Below are 17,106 nucleotides of genomic sequence, written 5' to 3'. Positions count from 1 at the left end.
TTTATTTCCATTAAAACGAATTTTCTATTTTAATCAACTATACAAAAAATTAAATATGAAAAATATTATGGCACAAAAACAAAAATAATAATTATAAATTTATATAAATATAACCTTTATCAAAATATTAATTTATTTAAAATTACTGTTAGTTTATTAATGTTAATCATAATAGTACTCAGGCAAATCAACATCACTATTTTTCAAGTCTATCATTCAAATCTTGATATAATCCACTAAAAAAGGCTCTTTCTTCTTCGTCTGCCTCTTCTTCCTTATCGATCTTTTCTTCTTCGTCTTTGAAAGGATGTCTTTGAAACGAACAGCGAATTCAAAATTACAAAAAGCTGCATTTTTTTATAGTAATTTTTGAAAGTTTTTTTCAACTTATGTAAGTGAAATCATTTTGACGTAGAAGTTAAGATATCTTATACATACTGCCAAAAAAAAGTTTTATGAAAAATTTGAAAAAAAAAAAAAATTGAAATTGTAACTTCTGGACTTTTTAATAAAAATTTATTACGTAAAAATGACGTCTTTTAAATCCGTGTAGCGGTCCTGTTAATAAACATAAATAACGAACCTATATATTTTTAGATAATATAAGCAGTATAATTCATTAAAAAAAAACAAAAAAATTGATTTTATGTTTTAAAAAATTTTGAATTATGGCCGACTTTGGGTGGGACGAAATCCCGATTTCGTGGCCAAAAAGTCAAATTTTTGAGTTTTATATTTTCGTCTTTTTACGTTCAGATCTTGTTTACAGATAGTCCCAGAACAAAATTCCGAACAGGGCAGGTATATGCCTGCTCTCGGGTGGCCTGGGCGTCAGTTGACATTTAGCCTTCGTTCGGTAAGCACTAAACAAGTGGACACGTCGAGAAATTCTTGCCTCTTTTAAAGTGCTGTTAAACTGAAGAAACTATTTCAGTTGGAATTCGGAAAAATGGAATCACTTTCTGGAGGCATGTAGAATATATGGTTATGCACTGTTATTGCTAATTTTAATTTTTTTCATATTTAAATCGCGCGACAAGTAAACATAAAAAATTGTAAATTTTTTATCTGAAATCGATTTTCTAATGTCGTATTAAAAATTTAACCGCGGTTATCCACCTTCTTTTGACAAGGAACTGATCGTGTATAGTATTAAATATAACATATTAAAAAACTGGCTGCCATTGAGTGCCATTTTAATAATGAGACTAGTTTTTATGGAGGAATGCGTGGTGCGACATTAAACTATGTTAATAGATTAATGTCGCATCACGCATTAATGATCATGGAAATTAGTGAATTAACATTATTTAATAGCACTAATTACATTTTAATGCGATAATTTTTTATTTTAAATATATGCTTTAAAAGTTACTTCTCATTCCGTTTTATGATAATCTCAAAGTTTTATAAAATAGTCCTCAAAGAACTTTCAGCAGTTATTATTGTATTTTTTTTTACAGAGTCTTCCAAATTTTCAAATATGGAATTTTCAAGAAAAGATATATTCTTTATGGTGAAAGACGGTTTAAAAAATGAATACAAATTCATCATTGATGTTTTGACAGATGCAATTTTCAAAAAAACGGAACATGTGATACAAGTAGGCGAGGATGAAATGTCATTATCACGGTTATTTTCAAATTTTCGATCGAGATGGAGAGCAGCAGAAAGATGGGAAGATTTTTTTCTGAAAAAAAATTAAGAATGGTTGAAGGGCACCGTACAATTTTCAAAATTATCCAATACTGAATGCACAACATTTGAGAAGATTATGAAGAGTGATGATAAAAAAGGAACATGTGGGCGACCTTCGCAATCCTTTGCTTCATCTAGTGAAAGATCAAAGAGGCGAAAGACTCGAGAAGTACGTTCTACTTTTTCTACAGAAGAATTGGCATATGTCGCTCAAATGAGTTTAAGGACTTCTGGTCAAGTACATGCTGCTCAAGTTGTTAAAGATGTCACATTAACAACCCCAACAAGAGCCTCAAAATATATATCCGCTGTTAGTTCACAAAATGAAGTACCTTTAACCCCAGATGAAGCACTTTCTTTAATGATCGAGAAAGGAGAATCAAAGCACTCTTATCAACTATCAAGAAATGTAGCTAAAGCACATAAATGCAAATTATACCCATCATACCTTGAAGTAGAAAAAGCAAAAAAACGTTGTTATCCATCAGTTGTGTACACAACTGTTAGTGAGTCGTGCGCACAGATTGAACTACAGGCTTTACTTGATCATACTACATCTAGAATTATACACCTTCAGGCTGATGTCATTGATACTCTAAATCCGGAAATTCTGCAAAAATTAGTACTTTACTGTAAATGGGGATGTGATGGAAGCAGCGGTCAAAGTGTTTATAAACAAAAACTTACTGAGACTGGAAAATCTGATGAAAGCATTTTTTATACTTCTCTTGTACCTTTAAAATTAATGCACAACAACCACGAGACGGGTGAAGCAACTATTGTGTGGAAAAATCCTAGACCATCATCTCCGCGATTCTGCAGACCAATACGATTGCAGTTTGTACACGAAGATGTACAGTCAACATTGAAAGAAGTTACTGACATTGAACTGCAGATTGAGGGTCTTGCACCATATGCTAATGAACAAAATGGAAAATCCATTTCAGTAACTTATTGTATGTCATTTACGATGATAGACGGTAAAGTCTGTAATGCAGTAACTGGTACCACTTCTACACAACACTGCTTCCTGTGCAAAGCTTCCTCTACAGAATTTAATGACATCAACAACATTATAAAAATGGACATTACAACAGATAATTTAAGATTTCGCATATCTACATTGCATGCATGGATTCGTTTTTTCGAGTGCTGTTTGCATCTGTCGTATAAGCTAACAACTGAAAAGTGGCAAGCTCGTCGTGAGGAAGATAAAAAGAATGTGAAAATACGTAAAGAAGAAATACAGACTCAATTTAGGATAAAACTGGGGCTTATCGTTGATCGACCAAAGCCAGGATATGGAAGCTCTAACGATGGAAATACAGCGCGCCGCTTTTTTCAAAATGCTGCTATATCTGCTGAAATTACAGGAGTCGATGAAAAATTAATTCACCGATTTCATGTTATTTTGCAGGTTATTTCAAACGGGTTTGATATAGATGATGAAAAATTCAAAGACTATTGTGTAAATACCGCCCATTTATTTGTTGCTTTATATCCGTGGAATTACATGCCTACATCTGTACATAAATTGCTGATCCATGGAGCAGAAATTGTAAAGTATGCCCTTTTACCGATTGGACAACTTACCGAAGATGCCCAAGAGTCAATAATGACATTAAAAACTTCAGATTACATCATTCAAGAAAATGCTCAAGAGAATCGAATATGAGAGACATTTTTAATAGGCTCTTATTAACATCAGATCCAGTTCTCTCGAGCATCAGGAAATTGCCCCAGAAACCGATAAAATCTCTACATCAAGAAGCTTTACAATTGTTATAACAACCTGAAGTCACCTGACAAGAGACAAGGAACGATTTCGATTTAGATACAAGTGGTTCAACATCAGATTCCGAATCGAATGATTCGAACATTGATGAATATGGCATACGTGATTTTTGTTACTAGGATTAAAGAAACAATTTTTTTACATATATGTGAGTTAATCTTTTACCAATTTTAAAACAAAAAAAAAATTAAAATTACAAATTTCTTTTTTTTATTAATAGTATAAATTTGAAAATAATTTTGCAATGTTTTTGCTCTAATTTAACTCCTGAATCAGTAGCAATGACCTTGAAAACCAAACTACACGAGATTTCATATTTTCAACGAATGAACAGTTTTGGCCGCCATTTTGAATTTTTTAAATCTGACCTCAGATTCCTAATCAGCGACCTCGAAAACCCTTATGTAGGTAATTTGGGAATTTTGGCCACAAAATCAGGATTTCGTCCCACTGTGGGCCGGTCTAAAATACTGCTTTTGGTTTAAATTACTAACTACGCTGATAAACTAAATAATTACGATCTTAATTTAATTTTAATAATCAACTAATAATTAAAACACGAATACGGCACAATAAAATCAAAGTATTGAATACAGTATAATAAAGCTGAGGTTTTTTTTTTTTTTGTCAAGTTTGTCTGGAAGCAATCTTTTTTTAATGAAATTCTCATTTTAATCTTTTTCACTTAAATTTAATGTGCTTCTATTTTTTTTTAACTATATTTTAATATTTTAAATAATATTTTAAAGCTTGTCTTTATTTTTTATTTGCTTTTCATAAATATTACATTGATAACAATTTTAGAAACCTCCAAAAAAAAGAACATTAAAAAAAACCTTGTTCAGCTTACTTTTGTTAAATTTTATCCGAATTTTCTCTATCAAGAATCTCTATCAACTTTCCAGCAAGCAAAAGATCTAAAAAAGATGTCTTTTCTATGTCCTGTGGCCAATGGGGGTTATCAACCAAGTTAAATGTTAAATTGGGTAATTGGAAATACTTTCGCAAGTAACCGTCGTATCATTTTTTCAGGAAGACATAATGATAACCTTACTATAAACGTTTTATGATTTTTGAGATTTTTAAAAAATTTAGGATTTACGTAAAAAACGTAAGGATTTACTAAGGAAATTACTTCTCCAAAGAATTTAATTTTGTACTTTTTTTTAGTGAAAGGGATATGTTCTAAGATATAAATAAAAATTTCAATTACAAGACAAACAAATTTTCACAAAATTTTGTGGAGTATGTTCTGAAATCAGGGTTGAGACAGCATTGGACAATTTTTATAGGGCACATTTAGACGTACTACGCGTCTCCTCATGATCTATTTGGCAAATTAAATTATTAAAAATTAAAAAACTAAACAAAGTTTAAAAATAGTGCGCAACTTTAAAAAGAAATGTGAAAGATTTTAAGATTAAAGCTTATACTTTTGTATTTATGAGATTGATAGGTGATAGAATTTTTTCATTTTGGTTTGTTTGAATCTAATATACAAGAAAGTTATCTAATAGTTTGAGATCTTTACAAGAATAATTCTGTTATTGGTAATAATTCTCTTAATTCAGCTATTGTTTATAACTACTGCTCAATAAAAAAATTAGAAATATTTCTAGCCTTTTTATTACATTTCCGAAACTGCTCCAACCTCATCCAAGACTACCTCTTCTTGCGGGGTAGTTTTAGACAATGAGTAGCTTAGTTAAAAAGCAACTATAATTTATTTGAAAAAGTTGAACTTTTTATAAAAGTTGAACTTTTTATAATTAAAAAAAAAAAAGTTGATAACTAAATAATCTTTTTCAGCAAAAATTTCTACTTTTTGTACAAAAGCCAAAAGTTGTATATTTAATAAGCATAATGCTTAAATGCATAAAGCAAAGCCCCCTTCTTCCCTAAATAAATTTATAATAAAAAAAAAAATATTTTAATTAACGTAGATTTAAAGTAAACGGAATAAGTTACTACTAGCTGTAATAAACAGTTTTTTTTTTAAAAAAACTAGAGAATGTAATATTCAATTTGTTCTAGTTCGTATTTTTGTAATATAAAACATTTCTTAAGTTATTACTAATAACTTATTAGTAATTAGAGCACTTGAACTTTTTTTTTAAATGTAACTTTTGCTTCACCATATTAATGATGTGTTTATACTTACTTGCCATGTTGTCATTCTTTTGAACAAGCATCAAGTTTTTTTGAGAAACTAAAATAAATATAAACAGTAATTAGTAATCCACTATTCTACGATAAGTAATCCGCTATTCTACAATGAATGAATTTTTAATTAAAGTTATGAAATTAAAGAGTATAAAAATACTTTTCCAAAAATTTTCTTTGAAAAAAAAATTTATTGTAATACTGATGTGCGATTATTTTAAGCCTATTAATTTAATTAATTTTATGCCTATTAATTAATGGACAACTGTTGTTGTTTTCTTGGTTATGGTTGGCCATGCCTTAAGCAAATATTGTATTGAATTAATAGCATTGCCTATTTTACGCAAAAAATGTTTGCAAATTTCCCAATACTTCTTTGATATGCCAGAATTGTGGGCAGTTCGGCGGATTGAGATTTTTGAGAAAAATTAAACCTTTCACAATTTATACAACTCCAAAGTTTTCTTCGCGTAGTAGTACGAAGTTAACTAAGGTCAAAACAAACAAGGTCGCGTGCAATTCATGAGTGACAAAACTCGCGTTTGAAGATACTCTTGAATATAAATTTCTGATGTCAAAGTTGATGACATCACAAAAACTCTTTGATTGCTTCCAAAAACCTTTTTTTTAAATTGCTTGCCATAAGGACAATTTTTGTCATATTTGTTCACAAGTTTGTATTTATACTTGTTGGTTAAAAGACCACGAAAAATTGAAGTACAATTTGTCAACAGGAAGTTGACATTTAACGTAAGTTTCATCTTCGTCAAAATGATTTGGCAGTAGAATTTTGTTTGTCATTAGGGCCGACGACACCGGGGGGCCGGGGGTGTGAGCTCCTTCCTCCACTTCGATACCCGTGTTGTCGGCCCTGGTCATAACAGTTTGAAGATTTAATTGCTTGGAAAGACTTGTAATTATAGTACTTCTTTACTTTTCTTACCAATAAATTACAGTAAATTCTATTAGACAAACTTGAATTTTTTTCAAAAGAACAATGAATTTTGTTTACCGCTGATTTATTTTTTCAATTTTTATGAATGTGCAAAACTTTTTTCCAATTTTCAACTTACTTTGATGACATTATAATAATTTTTTTTTTTTTTTTGTTGACAACTAGTATCATTGAAACTTGATTAAAGTAAAAGTACCGCAAACTCTTCACAAAAGCTAAAATAACTTTTTTAATATTAGGAATTTGTAGGATTTTTTTTCCTGGAATATATTGTTTATTAAAGCAACTCTGCAGTGTAAAAAATAATTTTGATTTCAAGTTTCTATGGAAAATAAGATTTTATTTTTTAAAGTGTCCCCTTTTCGGAAAATTGTCCCTAAAAGCGGACAGTTCCAAATTATATGAAAAAAAATAAATAGATAAATTGATAAATTCAATATTTTTATTTTATTGTTGAAATATACAGAATAATAATACAAGCAGAAAAAACTGGAAAAAAAACATAAGCAAGCTTGAGCTTGAAATAAAAGTAAAAAAATTATAAACTAAGTTCTGCAACTTTTCGTGCAAAAGAATTCTTCGCTTTTTATATATCTTTTGGGAGACAAGGTTTACGAACTGCAACTTGATTTTTCACAAGTTTTCCATAAAACTTGCATCTCTGGCGTTTCATTTTTAAAAAACTTTGGGCATTTTTTGTACTTTTTTTTGGCTTTCTTGACAGGAGTTTCTACTTCTGCTGCTGCAATTTCAACATATGTTCGTTTTAATAGTTTTGCGTTGAAATTGAAGTTTGAGTTGCAGGCGGAATTAAGGTTTGTGTTTGTTGAGCAATTTAAGGAAAAAAACTTGGGCTGCGTGGTGATTTTGTAACTGCTAATGATGTCATTAAGGCATTGTTAAAATTTTGATAAATTTGCAATTTTGATTTGTCAATATTGTCTTGATTTAATGAAAAGAGTCCAGTGTTTTCAAAACCAGCAATAATTTGAGTACGAGTGTTAGCTTTGTTGCTTCTTTACAACTGTACAAGGAGACTTGGGAAAAATTTTTTTGGACTTATTGCTAAAACCACATTCAGCGTAAAATTTTCTTAAAATATCACGCCAAACATCTTTAACATGGCAAAATACACCAACATCTAAAGGCTGCAGAATTTGAGATGAATGGGCAGGAATGCAAATTAGTGTTATATTGTTTTCTTTACACAATAGGCTACATTTAGTGACACGAGTGTATGGTGGTCATCCAAACGTAAAATATGCTGAACACTAATTTTTTGAATGTGAGAAATAAATATTTCATCGAGCCACTGCAAAAATTGATTACCTTCCATCCAACCAGATGGTGATGTTGTGTAAAGTGTGTTTGGTGGGCCTCCTGTAATCCAATCATCATATAGCCGATTCTTTGATTTGTAAACAACAAAAGGCGGTAGAAGGAATCCGTCAGCATTAACACAATTAAGAACAGTGTAGTTTATTTTTTCGTTATTTCCAGTTAATACTAGTGAACGCTTTGTACCTCTTCTGGTAATTACTTTCGCATCGCCTTTGTTACCATTGAAACCAGTTTCATCACAATTCCAAAAATGCATGGCTTTACTAAACCTATTTTTGCTAAATCAAAATATTTTTTTAAAACATCAAAATAACGGGCAATAATTTCTGGTGTGCATGACATAGTCTCAAAGATGCGATGGTTGTAGCTGTTCTTTCGCTTAGTACTGTATGCCATTGACTCATAAATCCTTTGTACCTTTGCGATCAGGCGTTCCATTTTTGAAAAGACACGTTTCATCATTTTTAACTAAATAGTCTCTCACTAAACTTTGAACTTAATCTAATCGTCTACCAAAGCCCCAATCGCCAAGCATCTGAAGTAGTTGAACCAAGGTTAACTCGATAAAAGGGCTCAATTTTGTTGTATTCCCACTACCAACTAATAAAGTCTTGTTTGATTTTCGGTCGGATAACGTTGATTTGCGCTTGCGCCTCTTAAGCTTAACGCGCCTCTTAAGCTTAACTTGCCTCTTAATCTTTACTTGCCATTTTCAATCTTATCCGATGCGTTTTTTATTGTCTCCTCGGTGTAAAGCTTCTCGTTTGTTTTATTTTTTGCCATTAAAAGTTTAGTAAATTCAATTTAGTTACAGATTTTTGAAATTGAATATTAAATTTTAATTGATTATAGGGTGGATTTATTGTGTCCGGTTTAAGGTGAAAACTGAAGAAAATCTTATTTCCGCCATAACGTTTTAACAGAGTATGCTTATGAAAAAGCTTTGAATTTTAGGGTTTAGATTTTCTTTGAACTTAAATATCTTATTAAAGCAATCATCTGAATAATTGTTTATTTTGAAATTTTATAATTTTCCACACACTAAAAATTTAAAACTTTTTTGAATTTTGCAATTATCTTTATTTTTAGTTAAGATATTTAGTTTTTTCGATAAGTGTCCGTTTTTGCGCACTGTCCGGTTTGAGGTACTTTTACTCTAAACTATTCTTGTTGTTTTGTAATGTTTTAGTAATTTATTTTGAAAGTCGTGTCCATTTCTCATTTTTAATATTATTTTATTTAATCATTTTTTAAAACTGCTCAACTTACCCCTTCTAGACAAGGTGGCACATTTTTTCTTTCTTTCCATTTACACAATAGCTGGAAATGATTATGGTTATATTTATAAAAATGCATTTAATTGAATTTATATTTATGAAGATACATTTACATGGCTATTTTACTTATACGAGTTCTTAAATTTATATATGTTTAAATATCTTATAATTTGTGTTTATCTTATATTTAATTGATATTGATTGTAAAACATAATTGAAATTAACGGGGCAAGATGATAAGACCATCGTCTTCTGCTTGCTCTAGTCAATTTGTTACTTTAACAGTTTTGTAAAAAAAAAAAAATTTTATATTGACGAAAAAAGATTATATAATAATAATAATTAGCAAGTGAACAGTAAAACTTAAAAAACGATTAATCATAATCGTAAAAACGGCTAATTATAACCGAAAGTCCTATAAAATGGTAAAATATTAACACTTAAGAGATGGTAGATAAAAAGTTTATAAGCGTCTAAAAAAAAATAGCAATAATTCTATTTTTCTTTTATTTTTTGGTATAAATTAGAAAAGGTAGCCTTGCATCTTACTCGACTGCCGGCTGACAACCTTCTGTTGCGGACAGTGTTACCATTCTAATTCACTAACTTTCATCTATTAAATTTGTTCCGTCAGACGATGCGTAGTCTTCGAGATATTTTAATTGCCCAACTTGCCCCTATTGCCAGTTTTAGCACTACCAGCGCCCTAAGCAAGATTTCTACAGCACCTTTAACTCAATTCACCCTATACAAAAAAAGAAATAACCAATCACTAATTGGTTATTTCTTTTGGTTATCTACCTTTATTTAATTGGTTGTCTACTTTTACTAATTGAATTTGTAATTATTAAATTATTTATTAGTAGTTATGAATTAGTAATTATTAAAAAGAAACTAACAAAACTTTACTTTTCAAGCCTTTCTATCGGCGAACGTATTTATTAGGTTTTCAATATTTACAAGGTTTTTGAATTTTTTAACATTTTTATTTTTGATTGTCAAATTTGCATTGTTAAGTTTGTCAACCTAGATTGGGATATTGCTGATCGTAGATAGATTTTTATCAGCTTAAGCTTAGAAAAATTTTTTTCCTAACTCGCAACTGTTACAAGTTAATTAATTGCAATGCTATCGATACATTTGGATATAGTTCTTGTAAGTTGCAATCTTTGATAAAATTTTAAACAAAAACAGGAGTAATCACATCCTGATGAAACAAAAAAGATTTCAGATTTAGGAGTTCATCGCGCAACATACAACTATCTATATATGATTTAGAGTCCAAAGTTAGTTTCAATTGGAGATTACCACAAAGTTTGATTAGATCACGTTTTTCTGTAATCTGTTTTAACTTGCCCAAAAAAGTCCACGATTCCGAGTTCTCATTTATCTGATCAAATCTTTCGTTGACTGAAATTAATGTTGAGTCTAAAAGACAGTTAAAAAACTTAGTTAAAAACTTTTTTCTGGAGAAAATATAGGCTCATCGCTCAGCTTGACGCTTAACAGAAAAACCTAGTTTTTCAGCACACTTAAATATGGGTTTTATGTTGACTCAACAACACCTTGGCTTCGACAAGAACCATGATAAACTTTTGTTCCGAAAAAGATTTTTTACTCCACGCATAGATTAATAACTTTGTGAATAAACTTATTTTTCGGATAATAAATTTTTGACTATGTTTAAAACGTTTTCTTTTAATTTTCTTTAGATCCTAAAAACTTATTCTTTGTTATTTTAACTAAGTATCAACTGGAGAACAGCCGAAACACAATACAGTACATAATCTTATACATTTTGTTAAAAAAAATTTCATAAACTTTAATACAAAACTACAGTTGCTATTATTTTATCATGTTTTCACAAGAGCTAACTTGAACCTCTTTATCGTAAACGGAAGCATGCTATAAAAACGATTAACATTGAAAATAACCAAAGAGATATAATATAAAAGGGAGAACGAAATGATATTGTTATTTTTCAAAGAACTTAGCTATCATAATTTAAAGTTAACCAATCACATTCCAAAAAAGTAAACTATTTAATATATAATAACTATAATAGTAAGTTTAAATACTAAATACTTGTTTGTAAATCCGGCAAAACTACTACAAAGTCTCATCTAGACATTTATTAATACAAATAAAATTAAGTAAAAAATCACTAAGCTGAAAATTAGAACTAAATTGTAGAGTATAATGATTCGTTATTGACAAAGCTTATCGTTAGAAGATGAAATTTTAGGCCATTTTTTGAAACAATACTACTTTGTTTAACGCACTTAAATAAAAAAAAAAAAAGTTCTCTATTTTTACAATTTTATTAACTTTGAACGATAAAAATTCCAATTTTTTAAAATTTAAATTACAGAAAAATATTTAGTATAGTTATAATATAATAATTTTTTACTGTGTTATGTTTTTATTCATAAAGCAATTAAAACCACTGCAATTTGGACTTTAAACTAAGTAATTTCAATGAACAACACTGGGTAATTTGAGCATGCTCATAATACACAAAAATGGTATCTTTTAATTAAGTCAAAACTAAATGTTTCAAAGCATTGTTTTTCAAACAAAAATGAAACGGATTTCTAGCTAACAAATTTTTCTTTATGAAATTTCATTACTTTAGCATTAAAATATTTATTTAAGCGTGATGATAATATTTTAAAAAAACGCAAAAAAATTTAATATTGTTAAATTAGAGACCCGCTAAATACTACATATATATATACGCCAGTTATATTGATTTCAGTTATCACCACATAAAATCGATTCAAAAAACACATAGCAACTTTAACTTCACTGCTTACATCTTTAGTATGCTCATATTACCTTAATCTATCCTATTTTGTATTAATTTTGTTATCTTATATTATTATTTTTGTAATTATTATTATATTGTTGTAGATTGTAAAGGAAAATAAATATCTTCTTGTTGTTGTATGATTTAAACTCTACTAAAAACTGTAGAACTAATAACTAAAAAACCTGTATCTAACTTCGACTCAATATCATTCTTTCTCATGCGCAAGTGCTCTAGTTTATTTTCTAACTTTTTCTTTTCTGCAATAAAAATAAATGAACTAATAGACTTCAAGAAATAACTTCAAGAAAAATAAATGCAAAAAACAAACTGATAAATGATGTCCCTCGCTGAGCATTATACACTACAAGGTTAACATTAATTTAAAACAAATAAACCAAATTCAGAAAATGAAAATCTTGTAAATACTTAAGTTTTTTTTAATGTTTGAAATCCTTGGTAGTAAAGAAAAATAAAAACTTATAATTATTTATATTAAAGTAATAATTAGTATGATTTAAGTTCTTATTTTTAAAAAAAAATTCCTCAGCAAACGAGAAAAAATGCTTATAAATAAAAAAACGTCAAAAAAAAACTTTTTTTATATTAAAAACTAAACTTAAACCTTATCAATTACCTTGCTGAAGTTCCCTAAAGTATTTTGATAAAGCACACGAATCTACACTGTAATCTTCCATCTATCAACTAAATTTTAATTTGAAAAAAAAAATGTAATCAAAAATTTAAATAAAAATGTCAGCAACTTTATTTTTATATGTATACGTAAAATATATAAGTCAACTGGCGAATAAAAAGCAAAACTTTTTTTAAACGACAAAAATTTTTAAAACTTCGTCCAACGTTAGTTAGCATAAATTTGTTCGAAAAATAATTTAGCACACGTTCGATTTTATTTGTAAAATGTATATCTGTGTGTGTGTATGTGTGTGTGTGTATATATATATATATATATATATATATATATATATATATATATATATATATATATAATATAATCAAAGTATCAAGTTAGTCCTATGTTCATTCTTAGCTTAACTGAGATGTATTTTTAATACAATTTAAAAATAATAAAAAAACGTTAAAAACCATCTAGTTAAATTAGTCAGAAACCAGTGTTAAAATATTTTGGTTTGCTAAACAAAACTCAAGATTAGATAAACGTAAGTATTGGTGCAAAAATTATTGAGTTTTTAAAACTTAAAAAAAAAATTCATCTTGAGATTTGCTTAACAAAAATATTTTTTTGAGCACTGAATACCCTAGTTTTTAACTATATACCAGGCGGTTTATTTAACGTGTTTTAATTAGTTTTTCACAAAATATGTTTAAAACAATGACTCTTGTAAATTGAATATTTGAATGAAGTTCAACTATTGTGTTAAATTCTTAAAAAGATCAATTCTTTTATAATATTCAATCAAATTCGATAACTTAAACATAATATAAATTGAAAATTATTTTTATTTTGGTTCAACATATATTACTGAAAACTATTATATAGCATCATTATTTGACATAGTGACATTATTTTCTAAATACTCTGCGTAAATTAAATTTATTTATATACGACGTATACTAAATTGCATTCAAGAATAGATCAATTTAAATTAAAACTGCACCAGCTAACTAAATTACAGATGATCATGAATCATTTGATGTTTCAGCTCGCCCGTCGGCAAGACACTTTAAAATTGTTTTCTACTTCTAAATAAAACAAGTCTGATGCGAAAAATGATTATATATCATTCGCCTAATGATTTAAATGAGGGAAAATGTGTTTACCCGCTAAAGTATTAACAATATAAACATCAAAAGACTTCTGGCCTTCATACTATTTTCTGTTGCATTTTGTTTGCAATAATAGCGATTTATATTAAATTGTAAGCGAGACAATAGTCTTTGCCGGGCAAATTAAAATGAGTTCCAAATGAAAACAAAGTTCTGAAAATGCTATTACTTAACAGAAAATAGTGGAAAAACTCTATTTGATGTTGTAAGAAGCATACGGTCCATTAAAAACTCGAAAAACATTAAATGGTTCATTTTAGCACGAGTAATCGATTGTTAAACTGTTTCGTAAATTTCTTTTCGTTGGATAAATATTTTTATTAAACATTCTTAAAATATCAGCTCATTAGCGTTCTGCATTAGAAATTTGCATCAGCTTGTATTTATCAATCATAGATTATATCTTTACTAATACAGGAAAATTTTATTTTACTCGTCCAATGAGTCTAAACCCAAAATTCATCTTTTTTTTCAGATTTATTCGTTTCACTTTCCTTTTTCTTGTTTTATTTACTTTTCTAATCTAAAAATAGAAACTGAGTTAAAAATACAAAACTCCAGCAATAGTATCTAAAGAAAAGGTTAAAAAAGCTTCTTTAAAATAACTGTGATAAGAACGAACATTTTCTGAAAAACTTGAAGAATACTTCTAGATTATAACTACAAATATAGAACTTTTTTTTTTTTTTTTAGCAATAACTAAGAGTTAAGGTGTTGTTTAATATAAATTACTCTTATATTTAGGGCAATCTTATGTACCTAGTTTTGCTTTTTAAATGTGAACTTTTTATGAGCTATTTTTAGATTTAGAACAGTTTAAAAATAAAAAGAACTGGAAAATTAAAAAATAAATAAAATTTTTAAGGCAACTATTATCATAAAAAAATGATTAAATAACTATTATCACACAAAACTTAAACTTCTTAAAGTTTAATTAGTTTATAATTGTATAATTTGTCAATAGAGCGATTTTATTACTTAGGCTGTAAATTGACTCAATAAATTGACTACCTGTTAGTAGTAATCTTCTCAATTAATAAAAATAATCTTTTTCAATATTTTACGATAACTTTAGAGAGTATTAAAAGTAAAAAAAAATTAAGAACTAAATGTCAGTTAAGTCATTCATTTGAGTTATTATTTTGATTCGACAACATTGTAACGTTATAGTTCAAAAGAACTTGTTTAAACTTAATTTGTGCATCTGCGTTTAATATAATAAACTCCCAAAAAAAATTGTAAATAGCAGGCGGCATAAACACAACGCACATGATTTATAATTTTATTGCTCAAAAATTGCAAACCAATAATTTACTTTCAACTTATTTATTAAGGAAAAAATATTGGCATCTCAGTATTACATGAGAATACAAAGTTACATACACCCTTTCAATAAGTAATAAATACATTTATATATATAATAAAAAGATCGTTCTAAAAATATTATTTGCCGAGAGTAATAATATTTGGTTTGATAAAACAGTATTTTTAAAAGCACTTCACATAATCACGAACTTCTTGTAATAATATATAATTCTACTTTAAAAACAGAAAAATAACCAAATTTAATTAAAAAAGAAAAATGTTAATGTAAAAAACTTAAGAAGTTTATTGAATATTGAAACTAATGTATTGCTGGAACATCAATGCTCATGTATTATGCAACCAATTATTTCCGAATCTGTAGCCAAAAAAGGTCTATTTATATAAAACAGTGTAAGCCAGGATAAATACTTTGTTTTTACTAAGAGGCGACAGGTGGAGTTATTAGCGAGGAATCCGTTGAATTCTTTAAAGTTGTATCACTGGTTGGTTGATTTGCTACTTTTTTCTTTTTTTTCTTCTGATTTTTTTTATTTACTTGAGAAGACAATATTTTCTATAAAATAAGTTGACTATTTAAAACATATACTAAAAACTGGAAGTTAAGAAAGTAAATTTTTTTCAATATCTCATAATATAGAAAAAATATATACACACAATACACAACCAAGCCAATGATATATTATATAAATATCCCAGGGGGCACGGTACGTTTTTAAAACGCCCTAAGGACGTTTTTAGATTTAAACCTTATAAAAACGTCCTAAGAACCTTTAAAAAAACGTACCGTGCTCACTGGGATAATTATAAAGTATCGTACACTCAGATCAAGGGTGCCACAAGTCAAAAAGGCTCAAATTGAGAAAATCAGGGTTGGAGTTCTAAGTTTTTAATACGTTTTCCAACTAAGAGTGCCACTTGTATCTGTAAACATTCGTTTTAGACTTGTGGTATTTTGTCACCATGTATAACACATAACATACTATCAAATGACATTCATAACTCAATATCCATAATTTTTGACTTGTGGCACCCTTGATCTGGGTGTACGATATATTTTATGTAAAATAAGTTTTTATAAAAGTTTTTATTTTTATTTTATCGTATTATAAATATATTTAAGCGAAAATGGCAATGCTTTTAAGTGCATGATTTTCAAATCAAGACATTGCATGGGTTCCTGGCCTAATATTTTTCTAGAGCAATAATTAGAAATATTATTAAATTTTTTTAAATTTTATTCTGGTCCCCCAAAAAGTCTTAAAGGTCTATCACAGAGCACTGCGGATGAGTATCTAATTGGAAGTTCACGCCTCCTACTTTAACTAATGTCGCAAAATTAGCCCAGAAGTAAGGTTTGAACCACAGATTCTCTGTTTCTGAAGCAAGCGTGCAACAGCCCTCTAAATATTATTAGAATAGAATTCATTAATTTAAAATTTAAATACCTTAAGTTCTTCATCTTTTATGCTGTATTCTGATTGAACTAACTCAGGATCCCAAGTGCCATGGGTAATTCTAAATTAAACACAAACAAATTATATATTCAATTATGTATAGAGTAAATAACCCATAAAGTTCACTATATATGAAATGGACTTATCTTGTTAAATTATTTATAAATCATAATACCTAAGTGGTCCATTAGGCATAAGTAATACAGTAAATTTAAACTGTGCAACATATTCACCTAAAACATTAGATTTAATATCACTATCGAATAGATTAATACAATTTACAACTTGTATAATTAAGTATTAAAAAAAAAAATTAATTTAACTTACCATCTTTTTCATAAAGCACAGGGTAAGGTGTAATTAACTCATGATTAGTGCACTCATTTACACCAAGCCTAGCCTTTTTTTCATCTTCAAAAGCTCTTTAATACATAATAATTTTTTGTTTTTTTAAACAATCCTTTATAAGATTAAATTCT

At 28.2% G+C, this 17,106-nt stretch overlaps 2 protein-coding genes across 4 annotated transcripts in view; both read right to left on the bottom strand.

The window, feature by feature from the left end:
- LOC101241832 (uncharacterized) overlaps positions 1-12,870 on the bottom strand; it is a 42,201-nt gene extending 29,331 nt beyond the window's left edge. Inside the window, exons 1-3 of one of the 2 annotated variants that reach the window (XM_065799591.1) lie at positions 12,676-12,870; positions 12,224-12,298; positions 5,655-5,702 (exon numbers count right to left, since the gene is read on the bottom strand). In XM_065799591.1, the coding sequence (XP_065655663.1) occupies positions 5,655-5,702; positions 12,224-12,298; positions 12,676-12,736 (184 nt within the window). In that variant the 5' untranslated portion in view covers positions 12,737-12,870. The remainder of the gene's footprint in view (positions 1-5,654; positions 5,703-12,223; positions 12,299-12,675) is intronic. The other variant, XM_065799592.1, reaches the window with a different exon arrangement.
- Positions 12,871-15,157: 2,287 nt separating this feature from the next.
- The window catches only part of LOC100204981 (proliferation-associated protein 2G4), a 122,131-nt gene continuing 120,182 nt past the window's right edge, over positions 15,158-17,106 (bottom strand). The window contains exons 10-13 of one of the 2 annotated variants that reach the window (XM_065799585.1): positions 16,955-17,049; positions 16,803-16,860; positions 16,619-16,688; positions 15,158-15,726 (exon numbers count right to left, since the gene is read on the bottom strand). In XM_065799585.1, coding sequence (XP_065655657.1) covers positions 15,592-15,726; positions 16,619-16,688; positions 16,803-16,860; positions 16,955-17,049 — 358 coding nt within the window. In that variant the 3' untranslated portion in view covers positions 15,158-15,591. Of the gene's footprint in view, positions 15,727-16,618; positions 16,689-16,802; positions 16,861-16,954; positions 17,050-17,106 lie in introns of those variants that run through there. The other variant, XR_010639059.1, reaches the window with a different exon arrangement.

This window comes from Hydra vulgaris, chromosome 06, assembly GCF_038396675.1.
Source record: "Hydra vulgaris chromosome 06, alternate assembly HydraT2T_AEP".
Classification (NCBI taxonomy): Eukaryota; Metazoa; Cnidaria; class Hydrozoa; order Anthoathecata; family Hydridae; genus Hydra; species Hydra vulgaris.
This window is presented reverse-complemented; position numbering and strand designations above follow the sequence as displayed.